The 26,782-nt window shown below is 49.6% G+C and overlaps 2 protein-coding genes across 14 annotated transcripts in view; both read left to right on the top strand.

Moving 5' to 3' along the window:
• SLC45A1 (solute carrier family 45 member 1) overlaps positions 1-26,782 on the top strand; it is a 367,325-nt gene that overhangs the window by 162,181 nt on the left and 178,362 nt on the right. The window lies entirely within an intron of this gene.
• CAMTA1 (calmodulin binding transcription activator 1) overlaps positions 1-26,782 on the top strand; it is a 235,628-nt gene that overhangs the window by 175,701 nt on the left and 33,145 nt on the right. For 10 of the 12 annotated variants that reach the window (XR_013776769.1, XR_013776770.1, XR_013776771.1 and 7 more), the window contains 5 exons: positions 3,102-3,255; positions 13,646-13,786; positions 16,032-17,887; positions 20,423-20,549; positions 21,266-21,400. Coding sequence is in view for 7 of the 12 variants with exons in the window: in XM_079326116.1 (XP_079182242.1) it covers positions 3,102-3,255; positions 13,646-13,786; positions 16,032-17,887; positions 20,423-20,549; positions 21,266-21,400 (2,413 nt within the window). In the remaining 5 variants the exon portion in view is untranslated. The other 2 variants (XM_079326114.1, XM_079326115.1) reach the window with 2 other exon arrangements.

Here is a 26,782-nt window from a genome sequence, read left to right as displayed (position 1 = left end):
TGCATGAGATTTGTCAGTCTGAGGTCAACTTTTAGATATAGGCATAAGGAACAAACCTGTTTGGTTTGCATTTATTTTACATGCTTTTATATATAAGTATAAATTCTAATGCCTGTCCACTGCTTAGGTCCACCTGCTTGTGCTGCACTGAAGCTGGGAAGCCCCACAATCCTGACCTGCTTGATGACAAATCAGCACTCTCAAGCTGTGAAAAACACAGCTTACCTGAGAGGAAGGTAGAAACACCTGCAGAGCTGCCACATCACCCCGTGCTCTGTCCTTGCTCCCTTCTTTGAAACTTCCTTGGGAGCAAGAGGTGTATTTACATGAAATCTCTGAAGCATATTGCTTTTTATTACTTCATCATCTAGATCACTAATTATGTTAAATTAGCTGATGGAGACTATTTGGGTGTATGGGTAATCATTTTTACTATCTGAACCTCTTCAGAATTATGCACAAGAATAGTGATATTTCAAACCTCCCCTTTGTAGAATGAGAGGTTGTGATGATTTTCTGTGTTCTCTGGCTGTCTCTGTCTGGGGCAGATGTGCCCTGTGAAAAGGAAGGTTTTGAACACCTCACGATTGAACACAAAAGGTCCACTTGTTTGTCTCAGAAGAATCTTGAGAATAGAAGAGCCAATGGTTCTCTTTGCTTTAGCACTTCCCAAAAGCTCTCTGAAATAAATTCTTAGCTGTTCCTTACAAGGTTTCTTGCCTGTGCAGTACAACTCTTTTAGCACTGACTGCAAGAATTTAATACTGCTTTCTCACTGAATCTTCACTGAGAATCCCCTGCTTGCAGTTCTGTCCATAGAGGGAGAAAATGCAAGTTCCAGCTTGCATATTTTCCTAACCTAAAAGAACTTCTCCTCCAAGACAGAGGGATGTGTCTGCTTACCAAGGGGATGCCCTGCAGGGCTGCTCTGCTTTTCACGTTGCTGTACATGGGCACCAGTGGGCTCCCCACTGCCAGCACCTTCTCAGGCAGCCTGGAGGAGCTGGAAGACACGACCAGCACCTTCTCAGGCAGCCTGGAGGAGCTGGGAGATACAACCAGCCACCCGAGATCAGGATCTTGGGGATGTGCAGGAGGGTCCCTGTGTGCGGGGCACACGAGAGGGTCACAGTCACCCACCCCCAGCCCTGCTGAGTGCCACCCTGCCCCGGGTTGCCCCTGGGCTGCTCTCTGGGTGCAGTGCTGTGCTTTGCCCATCAGAAATCCCCTCCACAGGTCTCCTCGGTGCAGGTGTCTGTGTCCTGCTCCAGCTCTGCCCTGGTTTCATAAGCAAGCGCTCCCATCAGCACAACCTGTGCACGCTAGTTGATGGGTTGTGCTCCTGCTCCCCCTCGGAACAGGGCTCTAACAGCATTAATGAAACATTAGAGTTTTAATTACACCATTATCCTATTTATTTTTATAAATAATTCCAAAGCAGTCATTAAAGTTTGCGAACTTCGGAGTAAATTACTTAAGGGAAAGAAATCATCTCCTCAATCTTGTTATTATCTATTGAACAATCTCCCTGGGACGCTGTTGGGGAGCTGGCGGAGTTGTTGCCGCTGCTGTTGTTAGGATGATTCATTCACTCGCGGGGCGGTAGCGCAGAGCGCGGCTCCTGCTCCGGGCGCCGGTGGGACCGCACCGCAGTGCGTCAGAGCGGGGAGGGAGCGGGTCAGCTGGGGGTCAGCTGCGGGGTCAGCTGGGGAGTCAGCTGGGGGGTCAGCTGGGGGATCAGCTGGGGGATCAGCTGGGGGGTCAGCTGGGGGGGCAGCTGGGGGGTCAGCTGGGGGGTCAGCTGCGGGGTCAGCTGGGGGGTCAGCTGGGGGGTCAGCTGCGGGGTCAGCTGCGGGGTCAGCTGTGGGGTCAGCTGGGGGATCAGCTGGGGAGTCAGCTGTGGGGTCAGCTGGGGGATCAGCTGGGGGATCCGCTGTGGGGTCAGCTGGGGGATCAGCTGGGGGATCCGCTGGGGGATCAGCTGGGGGGTCAGCTGGGGGATCCGCTGTGGGGTCAGCTAGGGGATCAGCTGTGGGGTCAGCTGGGGGATCCGCTGGGGGATCAGCTGGGGGATCCGCTGGGGGGTCAGCTGGGGGGTCAGCTGGGGGATCAGCTGGGGGGTCAGCTGGGGGACCAGCTGGGGGATCAGCTGGGGGGTCAGCTGGGGGATCAGCTGGGGGTCAGCTGGGGGATCAGCAGGGGGATCCGCTGGAGGGTCAGCTGGGGGATCAGCTCTGGGGTCAGCTGTGGGGTCAGCTGGGGGACCAGCTGTGGGATCAGCTGGGGGATCCGCTGGGGGGTCAGTTGGGGGGTCAGCTGGGGGATCAGCTGGGGGGTCAGCTGGGGGATCAGCTGGGGGATCGGCTGTGAGATTAGCTCTGTGATCCTCCTGCAGGATCAGCAGTGGGATCAGCTCTGTGATCCTCCTGCAGGATCAGCTACAGGATCAGCTGCAGGATGTGTCTGTGGGAGCCGGCCCCTCTGTCCTCCTGCAGCTGTCCTGCAGAGAACTCTTCCAGTCCCAGCCTTCTGCAGTTTGCAAACATTTCCAAAAGACAAGAAATTCCAGGCTGGTAATTCTGTCTGTAAAGAGCCCACGTTTGGGGCACTCTGTAATACTGTTTGTGAGCCTCCTCAGCTCTTCCCTCCTGCTTTCTGTCACTGTGTGGAGTGTGGCTGATCCTGATGTTCTCAGGTGACTTTCTGTATTTCAAAAAAGACTGATGTGGACCAGAACTGATGGAAGCATCATCTCAAATGAACAAAAGGTCCCTTAAGCCAAAGCATATTACGTGGAGTTTGTTGTCAGTGGTGGTCACAGGACTATTGCAAGTATTTGTTCTTGTGAGGGTTGGAAAAGAGGTTCGTGCTGAGCACAGCAGTGGAGCAGCAGAGTTGCAAGCAGAGGGCCCTCAGGATGGGGGAAGCCATGTGCAAACTGTCAGGTGCTGTCTTTTGTCACCTCTTTTAAAGAACAGCTCTTATCTCGGGGAAATCCGGTACAATCTGATCACCATCCTTGCTGTCACAGCTTTAATTAGGAAGTTAAATGCAGGGAGTGCTGTCCCCAGTGGTGTAACTGTTTCCCTGCTGTCCTGCAGAACCCAGACATTGTGTTGGTGCACTACCTGAACGTCCCGGCCATCGAGGACTGCGGGAAACCGTGCGGGCCCATCCTGTGCTCCATAAACACCGACAAGAAGGAATGGGCCAAGTGGACAAAGGAGGAGCTCATCGGGCAGCTCAAGCCCATGTGTGAGTATCTGGAGATGGTTTTGCTTCTTTGCTGTATTTTTAGAGTTCAGTGTCTCTCACAGCCAAATCCATCCTGTGAAGGAGTCATTTGTCCATCCAACTCAGCCTGTATCTGCACACACTTTCTTTCCAATATTCTACATTTTTGGGATGTATGGTATGAGAGCTGTTCAGACTGTCCCCAAATTGTGCCTATGTCCTTGTGTGTTCTAGGGCTGTTTGTAGGCACCTGCTCACTTGCAAAGAGCCTGTGCAGTACTGGCAGGTGGATTCCCCCAAAGGCACTCCATGTTTGGGTGGTCATTGTCAGGTCACAATGGGTTGCTGAAGCTTACAGGTGGAACTGAGTGTTTTCAGCTGAGCATAATTTCCTACAGTTTTGAACTATGCAGCCTGAAGAGAAGGCTGCTTAGGTGTGCAGAGTGATGGGGAAGTTTGCCTGCAGACAGGCTTGTCTTTGAACCCTTCTGCATCTGCCTTGGTGTGTAATATTTTCCTTTGCATCACAGTTATATTGTATGTCTTCCCCTGGAGAGCACATTCCAATGTGCACACAAACATCTTTTTGCAATGAAAGAAAAATTAGACATAAAGTGCCTCTACAACCAAGAGAAAATTAACTGCAAAAGCCACAATACCAAATGAGAGTTAACAAATACCAGGTCTGCAGCTGTCCCTGCCCTCTGCCCCTGACTGGATGCTGGTGTCATGCCCAGCCTCCTGTAATTGGAGGTCTCAGCCATGAAGTACATCCTGATGTGTCTCTGCCATCCCTGAAAGATCAGCCTCGTGCTGGCTGCAGTGATCTGATCAGATCTGGTGATCTGAGTTTGCAGTCCTTTGTTGCATCCTGAGCTGTGCAGCCTGTGTAATCCTTTTCCACTCAAAGCTGGAGGGCAGAGGAGGATAGAGAAAATAACACATTTGCCCCTGGGGCTGATAAACTTAGACAGAAATCCAGGATGTTGGTGTAGCTGAGACTGGACAAGTACCTTAACATTAAACAGGAAAGGAAGCAGCCGCCTGTTAAAAAATCTGCAGTGCATCAAGAAAATTATGTGAAAACTACAACGAACTCACCATAAATTTAATAACACTTGGCTCTTTTATGTCCCAGGAGGGGAGAGTGAAATTCTGTGCAATTATTCAGAGTATATATGCATGTACACGTCTCTGTTTATGGGTACATATCCTGGGAAACACATCCTTAGAAATGTGGCTACAATAAAAGCTTTGGATTCTGATCAGACCTAGAAAACAAAGAGGACACGGATAACCGTGTTCAGGGAGCACAGAGGGGCACTGCTCGCCAAGAAGCCATCAGATTTGCTTCCAGTATAGGGTGTGCCATGAAATTCTGGAGCCAAGCACATTAGTTTCATCACATTTTTGCATTAATCACATTCTTTCACAGACTTCACAGTTTGATTGCCTGATGTTTCCAAATTTCTCTGCCCTAAAGCAGATTTGTCAATGGCTTAATCAAAGCATTGTGCATGGTGTCGCTGGTGCAGTGAGAGTCTCACCCTTTTACCTGTTCTGTGTCAGGGTTTGTTGTGTTTTATTCCTCTGGACTTGGAAGCTGTGTGGGAGTTTTGTTGATTATTTTGTTTTCTTGGTTGCTGTTTTCCATGAGAATTTCTCATTTAAGACAAGTTAGTGATGATTACAGACAGGGTGTGTGTGGAGGTCCTGTACCTGCAGGGAGGTTCCCATTTCAGACCACTGATGTCATTCAGGATTAAGGGAGAGAAGCTAATAGTTCTGCCTTTGGGGAAAATACTTCTTCTGGTCAGAGGTTGGTGGCAGTGTCCAGCTCTCGACTCACTGACAAGTGCTGTTTGTTGAAGTCCTACTCAGCCTGGTCTGGAGTCAGGTGTTAAAGCTGTTGACCTCTGCCAGGTATTAAAGCTTTTCTGTCAGAGTGGAGGGTAGCAGGCAGTCAGTGGTGTGGCAGCCAGTGGTGTGGGAGCATGTTCTCTTGGCCATGTGTGCCTGGAGAACTAAAAGCAATGTGACAGATGGCTGGCAGGGTGAGCAGCATCAGTCCTGGAGTCCAAGCCAGACAAATACATCAAACTGTTTTTCCTGAAATGCAGAGAGACCCTGGCTGGGATGATCAGGGAGTTTGTTTACATTTCTTGCATCCATAATTTGTTCAGCTCGCTCTTCCTTCCCTACTGCATCATCCCAAAGTCAGAACAGGCTTCAGCAAGTCTTCAGCAGCATCAGGGACAGGCACCAGCTCCTTGTCACCCCTGTGAGCAGAGCAGGGCACTGAAATCTGGGTACTGAGGCTGCCCTGCTCCCCAAGGGGACCTCTGAACCCAGAGAGAGCTTCTTGGCTGGCTGCAGGGGTGATGCTTGCTCATTCTGTGACTGTGCTTGCACTGGTGGTTATGGATTTAAAAACCACCTTTTTGGAGTGGCCATAGAGCTCTGAGAGCTTTGTGGAAACAGCATTAACTTGTTCTAACATAGCTGCTGTGTGGACTAATTAAGAGACTGAAATGAACCCATCTGAACATCCATGAAAGGTAAATGCTGCAGATGCTCTAAGGATTTGGGGTTTTCTCAACACCTCCAGCTGAGTTGAGACTGTAAATACTTAATTAATCAGCCTGACTTCTGCTTTCGTGGCTTCAGAGTTTTGCTTTAGTTCTGATCTTTTTGTCACCTGCCTTCACACTGGAACATCCATGACCTCCTGATCACCTTCTCTGGACCATCCCTCTTGGCTTGTCAGACCTCAATTTGGCAGTCCTCAAGACTGAAGCATGTGAGCCTGGAAGGCCTCATACACATTCCTGACCTCCCACAGGATGATTACTTTTTCCTTGCAGGCTTGAGAGGTGTCAGCAAGGTCAGGGAGCTCAGGGAAGGCTGTGACACCTCCACAGATGGCAGACCTGGGATAATCCAACTGTTGGGAGCATCTCAACTGGATGTCTCAATCAAAAGGGTTGTTGTGTGTGTGTTGCTTTGGTATGAATGCAACTTTTGGGTGCATTTGTGTGAAGTGAATAGCTATAATACATGAAAATTCTGCAGGAATGTTGTCCGAGGCACCTGTAAGTCATTTCAGGATGCCTGGTGTGAAGAATGAATCTCAATTTGGCATAGCTTTCAATTCCCCCCCCACCCCATGCCCCATTACAGTCTTGCTTTGAGATTTCTCTGAACAGATTAGCAGATGTCCTTAGAGGCATCTGGTGGTAAAAGCAAATTCAGTGGCAGAATCCATCACAGCAGAATTCTGTATATAAACTCCATATGATCAGCAAATTGTGGGCCAGCTCATGTTGGGGGTTTCTCCAAATCATCCCCTTTTGGCTCTCTCATCCTTCAGCTGGCAAAGTATGACTTAGAAGCTCACAGCTGGTGCTGCGTTGCAATCCTTGTTCCAGGTCCACTATAATTAAGAGCTATCTTCTTTTCAGAGGAAAAGCTTTTTGCATTTCTCTGCTGTGTAGGAGCTGAGGGCTCCTGTTTGTGCTGCCTGCATTCAGCCACAGCTGGGCAAGCTGAAAGTTCCACGTGTGCTCATCAGTCAGTGGGCATGGGCTGCTCTTGCCTTTCCCCAGAGTCCCTAATTCTGTGTCAGTGAAGCCATCAGCCCTCCTGGAGGTGACCTCAACCTGCATCCCTGCAGTGTCATCACTGGAGAAGGCACCAAACTCATGGAGCTCAGAACAAAACTCAGAGAGCAGCAATTGGCATTAATGCAGTTTGAAGAATTGAGTTGTTGGGAGTTTTATCTTGGCTTGAATTTATATTCAATTTCAGTAACTCTGTTTAAGGATTGGGGTTATATTTCATCTTAAGAGATCAGCTGTACAAAAGTGCTACATGGGATGAATTTTACAATTCCCCAAGCAGTTTGTCTGAGCTCCAAAGTACCCCTCAATGAAAACTGAAGCTTGCCAGCTTAGCTCAACTGACCACATAGAAAGCAACGTGGATTCTTCAAAAAGACATTGGGCTTAGTAATGCTGACATCCACTTTTACTGCAATAGCCTGAGTTTTTATTAAAAAGAGAACATTATAGAAGGTGTTAGGTAGCTTCTTATATCTCACCCACCACTTGGACTTTGAGTGCCCCTGTTCACATTGTCTGCGTGGCCAGCATCAGCTTCCTGCTCATCAGCCACCTGCTCAGCTTCTCATTTTCACCCAATCCCTTCACTACTGCAGGTGGGCAGATCCAAAAAGGAGTCCTATGAAGAATACACTTTTCCTGTCCCTCTGAAATCTGCGGTGGCCTTTATGTCCCCAGAGGAAGCTTGATTCCCTGCCTGTATGGGCCACACTGTAGGGAAACAGTTTCCCTTGTGGTTGAGTTTTACCTACCTTAGATAGTCCCACTTTGCCAAAAGAACAGAATTAGGGTCTGTGTTTCACCTGGTGCCTTTCAGCTGCATTTGGAGACACCAGAATGAAATAATCCCATTTAGTGCTGACAGCAATCCAGGAGGAACCCACCATTATCAGTAATGGAAACTAACTTGAGGAAACCTAAACCAAATAGTTTCCTGACCCCTTAAAATTTGGGTATTAAACCAGATGCAGCAATTGCTGAACCTCTCTGAGGAGGCTACAGGCACACCAGCCTTTGTTTCCTGTTCTTCCTTAGTGTTTTGTGTCCCCTGTTAACACTTGGCTGTAGTGACTGGCAGACTCAGTCCTCGAGCAAAGGTGACACCTCTGCAGAGGTGTCAGTGCACATCTTCCTGCAGTGCCCCCAGATGTGGCAGCCTGGGGAAGGAGGGCTGGAGCCCCGGGAGGAGCCGTGGGGAGAAGGGCTGGAGACCTTGGGAAAGGCTCAAGGCCCTCTCTGTACAGGCTGTGCTTATGAGGAATTTTTTCCCCCCCAAATATGTGAAGCGAGATTTTTGCTAAGAAGACCAACAAAACAAACAAACAAACAAATAATCGAGAAAAAAGAAATTAAAAATTAACACTTGAGAAATTGAGAGACCTTTCCGGGCTTCGTCTGGGTCTGGGGCACATGGTTCTGATCCGGGTTCTCATCCCAGCTCTGATCCTGATCCCGGTCCCAGTCCCGGTCCTGATCCTGATCCCGGCCTTGATCCCGGTCCTGGCTCTGATCCCAATCCTGATACTGGTCCCGGTCCCGGCTCTGATCCCAATCCTGATACCTGTCCCGGCTCTGATCCCGATCCTGATACCGGTCCCGGTCCTGGTCCCGGCTCTGATCCCGATCCCGGTCCCGGTCCCGGCTCTGATCCCGGCCCTGATCCCGGTCCCGGCTCTGATTCCGATCCTGATACCGGTCCCGGTCCCGGCTCTGATCCCGATCCCGATCCCGGTCCCGGTCCCGGTCCCGGTCCCGGTCCCGGTCCCGGCTCTGATCCCAATCCCGATACCGGTCCCGGCTCTGATCCCAATCCCGATCCCGATCCCGGTCCCGGTCCCGGCTCTTATCCCAATCCCAATCCCGGTCCCGGTCCCGGTCCCGGTCCCGGCTCTGATCCCAATCCCGATACCGTTCCCGGTCCCGGCTCTGATCCCAATCCCGATCCCGGTCCCGGTCCCGGTCCCGGTCCCGGTCCCGGTCCCGGTCCCGGTCCCGGTCCCGGCTCTTATCCCAATCCCAATCCCGATCCCGGTCCCGGTCCCGGTCCCGGTCCCGGTCCCGCCGCCCGTTCCTTATCCGCTGGCGCCACCTGGCGGCCGCCGGGCGCCGTTCGCGGTCTCTGGGCGGCAGCAGCAGGAGGAGGAGGAGGAGGAGGAGGAGGAGGAGGAGGATGGTGATGGTGCCCTTGAGCCGCAGCCGGAGGAGGGCGAGGATCACACCGGGAGAGGCGGCTCCCACTCTGCCCCTCCTGTGCGAGCAGCCTTGGGCTTCACGCGGCTGCGAACAGCGGCAGGAGCGCTGCTCCGAGCAGCTCCGGAAGAGTCGTGTCTTGCCCGGCTGGTCCCCTCCAAGGGACATTGGACAGCACATCTGCCCAGTCCCCAAGAGCTTCCCACTGCATCTGAGCAAACCTTCAAGGAAAAGTGTTTTGGAAGGTAGACATCTCTTTAAAGAATAGCTGCAGGCTATTCTTTAAACGCCCGTGTGAGTCCGTGCAGGACATTAGCATTCAGGGGGTGTCACTGCTGTCCCCAGCAGCGAGGCTCAGGTAAACCTGTCCTTCACAACCAGTAACAACTGGAAATGGAAGGCTGGAAAATCAAAGCTAAACTGTGTGTGGGCGTCTGAGTACGAAAGGATAAATCTAATGGAAATATCCTTCAGCCAAACTGAGAAATCAGAGCAAGGCCTTTCCTTCTGTCAGCAGAAAGGCAGTGGAGATGGAAGGGACCAGGCTGCCATTTCCCATTGACCATCGCCATGGAAACACCTCTCCATCTCCTGCACTTGATGGAGCAGGATGTGGGCAGCAAGGCAGGGATGGGCAGTTGGACAGAGCACCCACTCACACTCCCAGCAGCACTTTGGGGATTTTTAAAGTGCTTTGTGTGGGTCAGGAGTGGCTGAGGGCAGCACTTCTGACACCAGGGCTTGCAGCAGGCAAACAGAAGCCTGATCTTGATGATTCTATATATTCTAGCTCTATCAGTCTAACCAACTTGCCAATTCCATGTGGGAAATGTCATTGTTACTCAAGTAACAAAAGATTTACCAAACTGAGGCAGAGGAGCCACATGTAGGGTATAGGGAATGGCTTCATCATGTGCTGCACATGTACATGGATGTGGAGGCTGTGTTTTGGGGGTGGTATGGAAAAGCAAGGTCTTTGGAATAAAACCAGGAAGTGTAAAATGCTTCAAGTGGCAAAGAGAAATGTCTAAGAGTATTTAAAAAGGGTGAAATGATCAGATTTAAATGTGGGAGGGTTTTTCAGGGACAAGTTTTTCTTAGGGTAGAGAAACCACAGGGTGGGAAACAGGGAATGGTGTAAAGTCTAGAGTGATGGTGAGACAGTGAGGTAGAGTTCAGGTGATGGGGAGGAGGAAGATATCTGCAAGACAGGAAGACTGCAGGTCTGGAAATTGTGAAAGATTGAGTACCAGCAGCAGCAGAAGAAGGCAGAAGTAGCCAGAGTGTTTTTAGAAACTTGGACAGTCATATGTTTCTGTGTGCAAGTTTCCCTTGGATTCTGAGCAGCCTTTTTGCTGGTAGCTCAGATCATCTTTCATTCCTTTGCTCCTGATGGTCAAAGTCCTGGCAGTGCTAATGAACGAGGAGCTGCTGGGCACTATCAGAAGGTCATTTTTATTGCCTTTTCTTCAAAGGGAAGAAAGAGAAGAAAGGTGAGAGCCCAAGCTCATGAAAAGAGGTTGCATTAGCACTCTGAGTTGTGGACCTTCCCCTAGTCTCACTTCTCTCCTTTGAGCACCCAGAGCAGCACCAGTAGCTGTGCCTGGCAGTGCTGCAGGTGCTGTGCAGAGGGTATGTGGCAGCAGGAATGTGTTGCTGCTGTAATGCAGCAGCTTTAGACCCCTCCATGCTATCACTGAAAAGGAAAGTGTGGAAGCAGTTCACAGCTTTCATTTTAAATTATCAGGAAATGCAATAGGAGGCTGGACAGGAATCTGGATTTAAATCCTTTCCAGAATTTCTGCTAAGCTTCAGGCTTTTTTTCCCCCCTTTTGTGTTCATATTTTATGGCTATATTTAATCAAACAGAGTTCTATAGTGGTTTCACTTCTTAAACCACTAAGAAGCAGGAAGAGTATGTGTGTATGCTTTTTATTAGCCTTCTTTTCATAATGCACTTTCTTCCCTATAGAAATCTCCTTTCCTGCTGATTCATTATGTGTCAGGAAGCCAAGCGTGACATGTTAAAAGCCATCTTGATAGTGTTTGGTATTCAGTACTAACAATTCACCAGGCACAGGAGTCTTTCTTTAAAAGAGGGAGGAAGAAAATCTGCATATTGGATGTGCCAAGATAGTGGATAATTTGCATTAAGCATCCAGACATTCTTTTTTTGCAATCTGTCACCCTTCACTGGCTTTTTATTTTATAACCTTCATAGCATATGGGGAATATAAGTACCAGAATAAGGTGGCACCACGTGGACAGAAGCTGGAGCCAGTGCCCTTTTGGATCAGCTGGAGCAAGGCTAGAAAAGGACCTTTCCTCAGCAGCAATTGATCCTCAACAGGATTTTGCTGTGCTGGAAGGACCTGAAAATAATAGGCATGGTTCTCCAAGTACCCAGCTATAAAGCTGCCCATTATGCCTTAGCTCCTTGCTCACAGCTTGATTCAGACTTCAGAGCCATCATCATGAATACACAAACCCCAAGCCATGATTCACTTCCCAGACTTGCCCCCACGATGGGCTGCTCATCCCAGGATTTAGCAGCAGTAGGGAGCAGCTCTGCCATCCTGCTGTAAAACAGACTTTCTGTACCCAGCAGCATGGACACCAGCTCACTTCTTTAGCAAAGTGTTTCTGAAGTACCCAGAAATCACTTAATGCAAAGTTTCTTAATAATGATTACAGTTCAGTAACTTTGTGTTGTATAGCTGAAAGCATCCAAAATACTTGACTGCATTCTAATCTAACTGACAATGTATTTTTTGTAAAATTGGTGTTTGAGCATCACTTATTAGATATAATATCACTGGTGACAGAACAATGTATCTTAAATTATAAAATGAATGTGAGCAGAGGTAGAGAAGTGGCAAGCGTGTCTAACTGGGATGTAATAACAGAGACTGAGTGTTAAGAGGAAATCCAAAACTGTGAATGTACTGGAAAGCAAAGTCTGTTGGGTACAATAACAATAAATGTGGTCATCAAACAAACATAGAGGGACTTATTACAAAACTATCTGCAGCACTTTAAATAGTGATGTGGGGAAGAATACTTGAAAACCTGATTTACAGTATTTCTGCAGGTTATCCAGCCTGGCCAATAGCAATGTGAATTCTGCAGTATAAAACTAGAGCAAGATGAGATGCTGTTAGGCAAAGTGACATTAGTGGGTGATGAGGCAGTACAGCAACAGGTAACAAAAAAAAGCAATAAAACTGCTTCCCAGATCAGATGAAGAGCTCTGTTCCCCCAGCTGTGTGTGACACACTCAGTGAGCAGCATCAGAGAGGGGAACAGGAGACTGGATATGCTGCCCCTGTGACCACAGACATTAGATGTCACAAACATCCCTTCATTTGCTTCTGATCTCCTTGCACAATGCTGCTTTTGGCTTGTGCCAGGCTCTGGCTGTACAGGAGCATCAGCCCAACCTGCTGTTGCCAGAATTTCACCCCTTCACATCAGGACCTTCACCACACAGGTATCTGTGTCTTTGCTACAAAGCCTAAGTCCATGGGACTTTGAGCTTTCATTTTGTGTATTCTGGTTTAAGGATTTTAGAGCACAAGATGCAAGGAATGTGCCTTGATAAATTATGGCAAAGACACTCCTGAAAATAAGCTGCCAGACATGAGGACACCTTGGAAATGATGTCCTTTATCAGCACTTTCCAAAATCTGCACGTGAGCTGTGGTGCATTTAAAGATAAATAAATAATATGCACATATAAATTGTTCATAGAGACATTAAAGGAGACAGAAGATGCTTTGAGTCAGTTATTATGGATAAAATATTTTATAAGTGCCATTTCCATTGTAAGTCAGGTTGCAAATATCACTGTTATAGGAAATTCTGCAACTGAAATATTCTGAGAGGGAGTCTTTATTCAAATCATGTGTCTGCATGCAGTCTAGCATTCTTATTTAACTAGCTAACAGGCCCAGAGAGTTCCCAAGAAAAGAGCTTCAATTTGAAACATGTTCTGTAACATCACCCTCCTGTCCATTTTCCCATATTACTAAAAGGTCATCCAAGTCTGAGGAGGAATTCACACAGTGTCTGTTAGTCATTCCCAAAAAATGAGTCAGCCTTCACTACTGCCACCTGGGATCTGACAATGAAGACCTGGCAGAAGGTTTGCATTTGCTTTTACTCTGGTGTATTTTTGGCTGCTGATTTTACTATAAAGCTGATTTTGTTTTCATATCAGACAGAAAAAGATTCTAAAACACTTTTTGGAATTATACTGCTTAACTTCAATGGAACCAAGTCTTTTGTTGTTTTTGGGTTTTCAGAGAGTTGTTGCAGGTTCAGAGTCCCTGTTAGCAGGAGACTGAAATAGAGCCAGATACTCTACTGAGGAATTCTTCCTCTATATATACCTAATTCAGGAATTGCCTTTAGAAGCCTGTTGATACCAAGGAGCAGAGAATAGCAAACCAGTATCCATTACTGTTGCTTTTTATAGGTCTCCTTTCAGTTCTGACAGAATGCAGCAGGAATGGATTTTTGCTGGTAATTTGCAGTGGCTTTTGATGTTTTTGGCATGATTTTGAATTTTCTGACGGGAAATGTTACTGTTGTGTTTGCAGTTCATGGCATCAAGTGGACATGCAGCAATGGCAACAGCAGTTCAGGGTTCTCAGTGGAACAGCTCGTGCAGCAGATCCTCGACAGCCACCAGACCAAGCCCCAGCCTCGAACACACAACTGTCTCTGCACTGGTACCTTGGGTGAGTATCTCAGGGGGCACAGAGGGACAGCTTCACCCAGGCTGGGGGCAGGGTTTGTAGTACTGAAGGGATAAAAATGCTGTTTCATGAAACACTGGGACACAATGAACTCAGAGCTGACTGAAGTCTCGAGCGTATAAAAAAGCAGCTGGAACTTGTGGGGAAAATGTCAATGCTTTCTAATGAATGTAGTTCATACATGAGCTGCTCAAAAAGGTATATTCTTTTCTATATGTGCAAATCCTGCTACCAAATCCTCAAAATCTAACGTTCTTCCAACTTCACCCTCTGAATTCCTTGCCCTGCAGCTCACTTTTTTGGAGAAATGCTCAGGTGGTTAATTGCAAGGTATCACTGAGATAAGTCTTATTTAGGTATCATGAAAATACAGGTCTCTTTCCTCTTAGAAAAGATGACCTTGTTTTGGATGACAGTACAGCAGCAAGAAACACCATCCTTAGTGTTAGTATTTCTTATAGACAGTGGGAAGTTAAGTGATTCACTTTCCAATTCATCTGCTTTAGAGCTGCTTCTTTCTAGCACTTTGGTCAAATAAAGTATATGACACATTAACTAGTCTTTAGCAAAACGTATAAAAGAAAGTTGTCAGTGCTTCAAAGGGTTTTTTTTTTCTTTTTCTTCTTGAGCAGTTGCATTATACAATCAAGGCTTAAATAAGAATGATGACCTCTGAAATACCTGAGTATGGATTAAAATTCACCCCTTAAGGCTCAGCATTTGATCCAGGCTTGCAGATCTGAACATGAATCCTTTTATTCTTCCCTTTGATGTTTTGTCTTGTGCTAAGTCTGCTCAGTGCTTTTTAACATAACAGTATTGCTTTGTTTTGTAACTGGCTTGCACATTGACACACACATTCCCAATCCCTTCCTGTCATCCCCAAATACAGCAGCATGAAAGCCTTTCCCTTGTTCCTTCTCATTTCTATACCTAGGAGAATAGAGAGATTTAATATTGTATTTAGTCTCAAAAGCACTGTCTTGAACTACTTTAAGTGACCTCATTCAAATCTTGAACACATAATAGAGAAGTTCCCCTTCAAGGGCAAGCAACAAACGATTTAGCAAATTGCAGTGGCTACATGGTTGCTTTATGTTGCCCCAAAGATGGCATTTGTAATTGTAGCCCTGAGCTATATTCCCCCTTCAGTCATTCTATACTTCCATAGTTAATGTTCTTACCTCAGTCTAGAGTAAATTAATCAATTAAGGAAAGAAACATCAAAAATTCATGGGCTGCTGTTCTGAAACAGCAAAAGCAGTCCCTGCACCAGAGTTTGTGACTAAGGTTCCTTTGCAGACAGGAAAGTTTACTTCATCCTGCCTGATTACAAGCTCTCAGGAATGCAGGTGGTGTTACCTTTACAGCTCAGTAAAGGTGCTGGCTGGTTTAATTCATAGAGGATTTTCTTCTAGTGGCCCTTTTTTGAACATTCTTCAGGAGCTGCAGTGCTGATCGTGTGCTCTGTGTGCTCCTCTCAGAGTGCAATGTGTCTGTCAGCACAGGGATGGCTGAGAGTCAGGAGAAACACATCACCATCCTTATGGGAGGACAAGAATGCTTTGTATGGATAATGGGTTTCTTCTTTAATAATTTGATTGGCAGCTGTAAGACAGTGTGATGACAGGAAGATGCAGGCATCAGGGTGATGCCAGGGACAGGAGCATGATGTGGCATTTGTCCCTTTCAGATTACTGGTCAGCATCCATGTCCTAAGAGTGTTTGCCAAACTTTCCAACATCACCCAGCTCAGTAGAGAGCTGAGCATGTGTTCCAGGGGCTGAGGTCTTGTCCATGGGGCAGATGGAACAGGGCCCTGTGCCACAGCAGACAACAGCAGCACTTGCTCTGCAGGCTTTGCACTGAGATTAGGCACATTTAAATAACTCTGACACTTTGCCACAGATGCCAATTCCACTCTGCCTGATTGGGGCAGGGAGGAAGGGGGCAGGTGCTACATGGGGTGTGGGTAGGAGTGCCTATGTGTCTGTTTGTGAGGTTGCATGCAGTGGATCTGTGCATTAGACAGACCTGTACTTCTGGTCCTGGTGAGAAATTTGTTTTATTTCCAAGGTTTCTCCTCCCCTCTCATGTGTGTACTCACTCACTCTCACACATGTATGCACAAGCATAGCTGCCCCTTGCTACAGGCATGAGATACACAACTAGCATTGTCCCAGTTTTGCATTTACTGAACAGCAAATACTGTTGTTTTCTGGCACAGGGGCAGGAAGCAGTGTGCATCACAAGTGTAACAGTGCCAAACACCGCATCATATCACCAAAGGTTGAACCAAGGACAGGTGGGTACAGCACTCATTCAGAGGTACAAAATAACGATGTCTCAGAAGGCAAGAACGAGCACAGTCATGGCAAAGCCTCCAGCCGAGAGAAGAGGAATGGCAAAGTGGCAAAACCAGTGTTGCTCCATCAAAACAGCACTGAGGTTTCTTCTACCAACCAGGTGGAGGTCCCTGACACGACCCAGAATTCTCCTGTGTCCATCAGCAGCGGGTTAAACAGTGACCCAGATATGGCAGATAGCCCAGCTGTCACTGGTGTGTCCAGTATGGCTGTAGCATCAGTTATGGGAAGTTTGTCACAAAGTGCCACCGTATTTATGTCTGAAGTCACCAGTGAAGCTGTGTACACCATGTCACCCACGTCTGGCCCAAATCAACACCTTCTGTCCTCAGATGCAGCTGCACAAGGACTGGTACTTGCTGTGAGTTCAGATGGACACAAGTTTGCTTTTCCAACAACTGGCAGTTCAGAGAGCTTGTCGATGCTACCCAGCACTGTCTCTGAGGAACTTGTGCTCTCCACAACTTTAGAAGGAAGTAGGAAAATTCCAGAAACCACCATGAATTTTGACCCAGACTGTTTTCTTAACAATCCCAAGCAAGGGCAGACTTATGGTGGAGGAGGTATGAAAAGTGACAGCATCAATACCAACATAAAGCAGTCACCCACAACAGAACGTAGCTTCAACTTCAACACAACCCTCACAAAAGAAATTAAAACCGAGGACACATCTTTCGAACAACAGATGTCCAAAGAAGCATTTTCCTCCACTTCTGCATCTAATACTCTCACACTCAGTACTGGTTCAGGTTTACTTCCATCTGGAGGAGGTCTGAGCCCAAGTACCACCCTGGAGCAGATGGACTTCAGTGCCATTGACTCTAACAAGGACTATTCTTCCAGCTTCAATCAGACCATCCAGAGCCCTCACGTCCATCAGACCCCTTCCCCCAGCTTCTTTCTGCAGGATGCCAGCAAACCTCTTCCCCTTGAGCAAAACACTCACAACAATTTGAATGACACAGGTAGTTCATTTGTGAACACGTTAGGAATCTCCAATGTGAAAACAGAGCCCTCGTCCCAAACCACTTCCAACTGTAATGGCACAGTGGAAACCAGAATAGAGTCCACCTCTTCTCTCCAGCTCATGCAGTTCCAAGCAAACTTCCAGGCTATGACTGCAGAAGCTGAAGTTCCCATGGAGACCTCCCAGCAGGCAGAAGGAAATGAAAATCTACTTAAATCAGGGGATCTTCAAGCCTGCAACACAGAACACTACTTGCAGCCTGAGGCCAACGGGGGTATCAGGAATGGAAATAACCTCCCTATTCTCCAAGGAAACATGGTACAAGGACTCTATCCTGTGGCCCATCCTAGCTTAAATAACTCCTCCAACATGGAGCTTAACTTAGACCACTTTGACATCTCCTTCAGCAACCAGTTTTCTGATCTAATTAACGATTTCATATCGGTGGAAGGTGGGAGCAACGCTCTGTATGGACACCAGCTGGTATCAGGTGACAGTGCTGGACTGTCTCAGCCTGAAGACAGTAACAGAGCCACGTACAACCAGGCCGAAATGTGCATTCCTTGTTGCAGCCCTCAGCAAGCCAACATGCAGCTCAGCAGCACGGAGAACGGAGCCAGCACCATGGCATACATGCACGTGGCTGAGGTGGTCTCGGCAGCTGCAGCACAGGGCACTTTGGGGCTGCTGCAGCAGAGCGGGCGCTTGTTCATGGTGACAGATTATTCACCAGAATGGTCTTACCCTGAGGTAAGTCCAGGGGTTTTTACTCACTGATGTTTAGTGCTTTATTAATAAGGGAAGTGCTTTGTTAAAGCTTTGAAAAGGCTTTTTAAATATTTCTCTCCAAGTCAGAGCATTCAAGGCCGCTTGCATGTCTGAGTTTACTTTTAATGAAGCACTTCATTATCCTGACAGGGCCCTTTCTTCACTTAGGAAGTATCTGAAGAAAAGGTATTGTTTCATTGAAAGCTAAGTCTTCCCACATGATGGCTTCATGGTGCTACCTAGGCCCAGCAGAGCAGGAGAGTTTGCAAACTGGAGCTGTGCCTTAAATTTGTCACTGATGTTCCTAGTGGAGTAATTCAAGGCTTGCACAGCTTTAGTGAGTTCAGAATTTCCCTCCATCTCACTGACTTCCAAAATCAGTCACATGCCCCATAAGCTGAAAATGGGGCACAGTAGCACAGACCTTGCTGATGTGAAGGAATGCGTGAGGAAAGAGACTGAGCCACTTAAAAAAAAAAAAAAAAAATAAAAAGAAGAAAGGGTTTTGTTTTCATAGTCCCGGCCTTGGAGCCCTGTTGTGTCTGTTCAGTAGCTGCCCAGGGCTGCTCTCCCTGTCCCCGCAGCGCAGCACTCTCGGTTCTCGGGGATACGGCCCCACGGGGGTGATCGGTGATCATCCCGGTGATCATCCCGGTGATCATCCCGGTGAGCATCACAGTGATCATCACAGTGATCATCCCGGTGATCATCCCGGTGATCATCCCGGTGAGCATCACAGTGATCATCCCGGTGATCATCCCAGTGATCATCACAGTGATCATCCCGGTGATCATCCCAGTGATCATCCCGGTGATCATCACAGTGATCATCACAGTGAGCATCCCGGTGAGCATCCCGGTGATCATCCTGGTGATCATCCCGGTGAGCATCCCGGTGATCATCACAGTGATCATCCCGGTGAGCATCCCGGTGATCATCCCGGTGATCATCCCGGTGAGCATCCCGTGATCATCCCGGTGATCATCCCGGTGATCATCCTGGTGAACATCCCGGTGATCATCCCGGTGAGCATCCCGTGATCATCCCGGTGATCATCCCGGTGATCATCCCGGTGATCATCCTGGTGAACATCCCGGTGATCATCCCGGTGGTCATCCCGGTGATCATCCCGGTGATCATCCCGGTGAGCATCCCAGTGATCATCCCGGTGAGCATCCCGGTGATCATCCCGGTGATCATCCCGGTGAGCATCCCAGTGAGCCTCCCGGTGATCATCCCGGTGATCATCCCAGTGATCATCCCGGTGAGCATCCCGGTGATCATCCTGGTGAACATCCCGGTGATCATCCCGGTGATCATCCCGGGCATTCCCGGCCTTCACCGAGCGGCTGCGGGGGGGCGAGGTCAGCAGGCACGGGCCGGTACCGGGAGAGGCCGCAGTGGGCTGGGAGTGGTACCGGGCTGGGAGCGATACCGGGCAGAGACCAGCATTGGCCCGAGAGCAGAACTGGGCTGAGGGCAGTGCCGGGCCGGGAGTGGCACCGGTGGTCCCGTTCCCCCGGGCTGCCCATTCCCGGCTGTGTCCCTGCCCCTCCCGGCAGTGTCCCTGCCCGTTCCCTCTGTGTCCCTGCCAGTTCCCGGCTGTGTCATTGCCCGTTCCCGCTGTGTCCCTGCCCCTCCCACCGTGTCCCTGCCCGTTCCTGGCTGTGTCCCTGCCTCTCCCGGCTGTGTCCCTGCCCGTGTCCGGCTGTGTCCCTGCCCGTTCCCGCCGTGTCCCTGCCCATTCCCGGCTGTGTCATTGCCCGTTCCCGCTGTGTCCCTGCCCGTTCCCGCCGTGTCCCTGCCCCTCCCGGCAGTGTCCCTGCCCGTTCCCGCCGTGTCCCTGCCCATTCTTGGCTGTGTCCCTGCCCATTCCCGGCTGTGTCCCTGCCCGTTCCCGGCAGTGTCCCTGCCCGTTCCCGCCGTGTCCCTGCCCGTTCCCTCTGTGTCCCTGCCCGTTCCCGCCGTGTCCCTGCCCGTTCCCGCCGTGTCCCTGCCCATTCCCGGCTGTGTCATTGCCCGTTCCCGCCGTGTCCCTGCCCGTTCCCGCTGTGTCCCTGCCCCTCCCGGCAGTGTCGCTGCCCGTTCCCGCAGTGTCCCTGCCCCTCCCGGCAGTGTCCCTGCCCGTTCCCGCAGTGTCCCTGCCCGTTCCCGGCAGTGTCGCTGCCCCTCCCGGCAGTGTCGCTGCCCGTTCCCGCAGTGTCCCTGCCCCTCCCGGCAGTGTCCCTGCCCCTCCCGGCAGTGTCGCTGCCCGTTCCCGCAGTGTCGCTGCCCCTCCCGGCAGTGTCGCTGCCCCTCCCGGCAGTGTCCCTGCCGTTCCCGCAGTGTCGCTGCCCCTCCCGGCAGTGTCCCTGCCCCTCCCGGCAGTGTCGCTGCCCCTCCCGGCAGTGTCGCTGCCCGCAGTGGCCGCCCGAGGGCAGCACGGCCGCGGGGAAGGGGCTGCGGGCGCCTTCGGCCGCGCTCCTCCTCCCGTGGCCTCTCCTGTCACGCTTGGGTCTCTCCTTTTTTCCCTCACAGGGAGGAGTAAAGGTCCTGATTACCGGCCCGTGGCAGGAAGCCAGCAATAATTACAGCTGTCTGTTTGATCAGATCTCAGTGCCTGCATCTTTAATTCAGCCAGGGGTACTGCGCTGCTACTGCCCAGGTAAGGAGCACTGCTCTCCTACAGCCGGTGGTTTCAGAGCCTCATTACATCATATACATGTACAAGAGTGCATAGGCTTTGAGAAGATTTTCCTTTTTCTTTGACTAATTTAGTGCGAGAACAGCAATTTCACATCTTGATATATCACAACAGATCATAACAAATGCTATTTAGAATCTATAAATTAACTTGAAAATAATTATTTGAAATAATTTAAAATAATTCTAAGCATTCCTTTTGTTTGGAAAGAGCAGATTAAGGAGTAACTGTTATTCAGGGGTGCACTCACTGCTCTGCTGGCTTGATTTGCCTACATTTTGCCCTTTTCTACTTACACCATGAGAACCCCTCTAACCTCTCCAGAGAGCTTTTCAGTAGTGATGGCCCTCAGTGTATGATTTCAGGTGGATGAAGAGTAACTTGGCCTCATTGCTAGGCCCCAGCCTTCCACTAGAAATGCAGTGAGGCTGCTCAGTCTTTAGAAATTATTCTGCCTTTTGCCAGAACAACCCATTAGATGACTCTTAAGCTTAACATCTCCATGTTTGAATATACCAACTGGTATTTTGGACTTTTGAATTGTATAGTCACAAAAATACTGTTCAGCACCTGTCTCTTCACCTGCTCTCAGTCCATTACTTAGCACATGGGGGTAGTTCCTAGCTGGGGGTTTCTGTGGAGAGTTCTCTGTCTTACAACATGTTCTTTCCTTTTAGCTCATGACACTGGGCTTGTGACTTTGCAAGTTGCCTTCAACAATCAGATCATCTCCAACTCTGTGGTATTTGAATATAAAGCCAGAGCTCTGCCAACCCTGCCTTCCTCCCAGCATGACTGGCTGTCCTTGGATGGTAAGAAGTGTGGGATATTCCTTAAGAAAGTACACCAAATGTAGAACTGTGAATGACAGAGCAGCTTTTGCTGGGGAGGGATGTCAAGGGGCAAGTTTGTCCTGACAGGAAGGGTTGTGGCAATGTTAATCAAAGTCCTCTCACTGAAAAGTCTGATTAGTTTTGTTGTGAACAAAATGTTGCTGCCTTTTATACAAGGTGAGAAAGGGGTGGGTTTTTTTATCTGAATAGAAAGCTGATCATACTGTTTCTAGAAGGAGAAAAGTATTTACCCTGGAATTGTCTTTCCTGAGAAATCTAAAACTTGAGCTTGTCTAGAAAAATGTGTGTTTATTTAAGCAGGAAATGGGGAGATAGTGATGTACAAGAGGGAATTGCAAAGAAGCTGGGATGGTACCACTTTCAAAGAGCAGCATGGAGACAGAGCACTGTGGGTATTGCAAAGTGAAAAGAGCTTTGTGATGTGGCTGCAGAGGCATGGTTGCAAACAGAAATAGAACTGGCACTTACACAAAGTCTTATGTTTAGCATCAAAATGGAATTTGCTTGACTTGAGAGGACTGTAAGAGTCTGTAGGTGCTTTTCATCTGCTGCTGAGTCCTCCCCTGCTGGTGGAGTGCAGCTGGCAGCGTTGATGGGGATTGATGCTCAGCTGTCAGCAATCTCTGCAGGGCTGGAATGCCAAGTGGGCAGGTCTGAATCCCTTGTTTGACAGTTCCCTCAGCATTGCTGAACTCTGGGGAGCTGAGAGGGTGGCTGTGAGTGCTGGCTCTGGTGTCCCTGCAGTTTCTCTGGGTGCTCTTGGTTAGCAGCCCAGCTCTCAATTAGAGGTTGTTATGCTGTGGTGATGGTGGAAGGGAGGGGGACTGCAGCAGTGAACAAACTAGGGCATTGCTAACAGGGAGGGGAAAAAAAAAGTAAGAGGACCGCTGCATTGCAGAGGCCCTTCAGGGAAAAAGACTGAATAATTACACTAACCATGACTTATCAGGAGCCTCTGCCTTGATGCACAGTGCTCCAAAGGGAGCAAATCACACTATTATTTAAAGGACCAGCTACATCTTCTAATTTACTGTTAGAGAACAAATGTTAGCTTAGCTAGCCAAGGTAAAAACTGATGTGAGTTGATTCTATCAATTGAATAAATACACAAATCCCTGACTTCTCTGTTTGCTTAATTTCCTTGCTTAAAATCCTTGCCCTACTGAGTGTCACATAGTCTTGAGGGAAGATTTTCGAGGAAGATTTTCGAGGAATATTTGTAGTCACAAAATGCTGACAAGAATTTTAAAATTCTTTTTAATTAATTCAGTGGAACACTCTGAGTTGGTTTGCACTGCATTGTTAAAACACAATTAATGATTCCAGCTGGAATGACCACTGCCAGAGAGATGGGGTTAACAGCCATACTCAGGAACACCCTAGGAAAAGAGTAAGCAATTTCCATCTCATCTAAGTTTAGATAAACAATTCCTTTCCACAAATCCCTTTAAAATAAAGTCAAAGTCACTATATGTGAACTCTATGTTTTCAGTTACATTAAGACAAAAATCACTGTATATTTTTTGAGTACAGCATAAGTACTGGCCTTTGGGATCAGGGAGCAGTCCTGCTAATGACTGGGAGGGGTTGTGAGACTGTCTCCCACCACACTCCTGCTTCTAGGACTAAACTGAGCCAAGTGTAGGAATGGGTAGAAAAGGAGTTTGAAGGGAGCATGTTCTGTACCATCTTCTGAAGGGATCCTTCTGTCTGCTGTGTCATGAAGGATTATTCACCCTGTTCTGAACTATACAGAGATGCTGGTTTTATTCTGAATTTTCCTTGTTTCACACCATGGATGAGTTAGATCTTTTACAAAAGAACAGTTGACCCAGCTGCTGATGTTCTTGCTTTTTTTTTCCTAGTTAATTAGAATAGTGATGTTCTTTCTTTCCAAAGCAAACCTTTTTCTCATAAAGGAAGCATTCTCATGTGATCCTGATCTCTGCTGATAGACTTGGCAGCCTTTTCTTTTTTCTATGTGAAACTCAGTTCTTAGAAGCCACTGTGTGCTTTTATAGCCATTTGACCTCACTTTTCATTCACTGTCTGAAGAGAGGTTCTTTTAAGAAAGAAAAACAAAAAACAAATGAGGCTTGAAGAACTGAAGGCTAAACTGAAGGGTAGAGATCTTCTCATGGCATAATAAATTATAAACGTATTTCAGAACTGATTCCCAGTGGAAAGCACGTGTGTTTGCCCTCTGCAGAAGCCTTTGCTGCTTTCATAAAGTGTCTGTAGAGATGGTGTTGCCTTGGCATGGGATGTGATCAGAAATTTCAGGAAATGGCTGTAAGTGCTGTTGGCATAACACTTATGCATCTGCAGGAAAAGAGGACAGAACCTAAAAATAGGGGCAGGCCATGTGTGTACTGATGACTCAAGTGTGTATGGGTTGGACAGGGTGTGACTGGTACTGAATGTAAATGACACTGATGCAGGAGCACCTGACAGGCAGCCTTTCAGCTGCTGCTGGCTTCTCAGTTTGTGATCTGGCTGTCTTTCCCAGCTGGAGAACATAAAAAGGCTGGGGGCCTTGGTGGCTCATTTGTGTTAGCATGATGTGGCCATACCAGGGGTATCCAAACTCTCATTTCAGTGTGGAATCATCTGTGAGCAAACAGTGTGTGTGTGCTGCCTGTGATATTCCAGAGTCTGACAGGTACATTATTTTGTACAGTGGTGATGTTCATCACCAAAACCCTTTGCATGTGTCTATTTAGTTGGATCAGATGCTGTTCTTAGCATGTGATGAGATGCAGGGCACAGTCAGGTAGGAGAGATGTGTTCAGTATTGGTGAATGTTTTGCATCCATAAGAGACTTTCAGTGGGAAAAAAGTCTGTGCTGATAAACAGTATCACTGTTTTTTACTCCTCTTTCCATCTGGGGAGAGGTGCCTGGTGTTTATATCTTGGATGTTACTGTAGAAGATTATCTGTTTGGGTTCTCTCTTGGAAGAGGGATGAATGTTTTGTTCCCTGTTACAAGGCTGTGGTGCAGCTTGCAGGATGTGTGAGCATTGGTGAAGAACACAGATAGCTTGTCCCTTGATAGCAGCTATCCAGTAAACTTCACAAGTTTCTCTTCATCCTCCCCTCTACTGACTCCTCTGTAGTGTGAAGGTTTTGTCAGTTGTTTATATATTATGCTGAGATGTGTTAGGTGATTTTTTTCCTTTCACACGCTATTAAGGACGCTGTTTCAGGAAGCCAGTCTCCTACTGCTCTGACTGCATTTCCCAGACTGTCCTTTTCCATTTTGAACATAATGTGATTGAACTGAGGCAAGGAATAACTAATTTGCTATGCTGAGTGTTGTCTTCTGAGCCAGCCTGACTTCATGGTCAGACACCAGATTGCTCCGGGAAGCCGTGTCTGTTCTCAGGCCGATGGCTGAGCGTGCCCTGCCGCCCCGAGGAGTCTGCGGCTCCTCCGTGGATCGTGGGACCGCACAGTCCCCGAAATTCTGTCCGGTTTTAACGCTCTGCAAATTTACCCGGTTAGAGCAATAAGTAAAAGCACAAATACTGCGTGCGTAGCGAAACGAGAGCCGCGCGTGTGAGCGGGAAGGTGACCGGGGCCGGCGCTCCGGGGGCGGCGGGCGCTCGGTGCCGCGGCGGGGCCGCTGTAAACACGGCGCTGCCGCCAATGGGGCCCGGTGACGTCAGGGCGGGGCGGGCCCGGCGGCGGGAGCGGAGCGGGGCAGGGCCCGGCTCGCCGCGCACACAATGGGAGGCGGCGGCCGCCCGCCCGCAGCCGCACTGGGCCGGCGCTGAGCGCGGGGCGGGGAGCGCGTCGTTCGCGGCCGGCCCCGCGATGGGGGCGGCGGGGGGCCCCGGCGTGGGCTGAGGGCGGTGGCGGCACCCCGCGCCGCTGCTGTCCCTCCGCCCGGGCAGCCGGAGCGCCCTGCGGCGCCGTCTCGGCGCTCTCCCCTTGCCAAGTGCCCCGGGGCAGGTGCCGGCCGCCCGGGACTAGCGGGTGTGTCAGGGTGTCGGGCGCGGTGATGGCTCCGTGCGGGTGACCGCCGGTTCCCAGCTCCCGCCAGACCCTCCGCCCGGGACGCCGCTGCCTTCGCTGGCCGCCGCCGCCCCGGGGCGTTTGTCGCGGCGCAGGGCGAGCCGGGGGCGGGCGGCAGCCGTGGACCGGCCGCGAGCCGCCGCGGGCTCTGAGGCGGCGCCGGTCCCGGGGCGAGCAGCGGCCCGCCCGTCCCCGCATGCCGGCCCCCGCCTCCCGGAGCCCGCTGCCGACCCCGGCCCCGCGGCCCCGGCGCTCGGGCCGCGATGCTCGCGGAGGTTGAAGGGCGCCCGAGCTCGCCCCGAGCCCCGGCCGTGCCGGCCAGCATCAGCCCGTCCGCTGCGGCCGCCGGGGCGCGGGGCGGGCACCGCTGAGAGCCGCCGGCGCTGCGACAGGACGGCGGGGCTCCAGTTGGCTGCGAGGATGCGGGAGACGACAAGCAGGTCTGGGGGGAGCCTGCTCTGCCCGCCCCTCCTGCGGGGTCTGCGCCAGATGCTGGCTGGAGCCTCCGCTGATGCCTTGTAGACTCCCAGGTCAGTCCGCTGGTGCCAGGTGTTGTCACATTATTTACCTGGAAGCAGGTAGAGGGACTACAGAGGGGTCCGGGACCCCCAACCGTTGCAGGTGGACGTGCACATGTGCTAAAGTACCGCTTTCAGTAAGTATTGCAGGATAAAGTGTCGCACAGTGCTTGTTTGGGTTTAAATCTGCATGCTTCTGTGTTGTGCCTCACTCCGCTGCACTTCCACGATGACTGCACGCCTTGCTGTCACCCCCTTCGCCGTGCCCCCAGCCGTGGGACACGCTCTTGTTTTCATGTACTCGCCCTCCCGTGTTGGTCCTCAGCCCCTCCCGAGTGATGTTGCGATGCAGGCTCGGAGTTGTGACAGCACTTTAATTGTAGCATCACGTGTAGAGCAGGACACATTACATCGGAGCGCCTCCAGCTCACAGCCTCGTGTTCTGAGCTGGTACGGCACAGGAGGAGGTCGGTAGCCCAGACCTTTTTGGGGATCTTGGGGATGCTGGAAGCTCATGCCTGCTCCGGACCACGTTATTAGAAAACTTGTTTTGCAGCGTGCTTAGCCAGGAAGAGTGGGACTGGGAAGAGGAGTTCAGGAGACTGTGTGGACTGCGCGCAGTTTAGATGGGGTGAACGTGACTGATGTCAGACTTCATGAAAGCTTCCAGCTGAGGAGATCTCTGTCTCGCTTGCTGACCTGTTCCAGTGCTTCACAGTTTTGTAGCTCGCAGCAATTCCTATTTATCTAACTTGGCAGCAAATAGAGGCCATTTTATAGCATGCTGCTCTTCAGTCTGGTGAT

This window comes from Erithacus rubecula (genome assembly GCF_903797595.1).
Source record: "Erithacus rubecula genome assembly, chromosome: 24".
NCBI classification, from domain to species: Eukaryota; Metazoa; Chordata; class Aves; order Passeriformes; family Muscicapidae; genus Erithacus; species Erithacus rubecula.
This window is presented reverse-complemented; position numbering and strand designations above follow the sequence as displayed.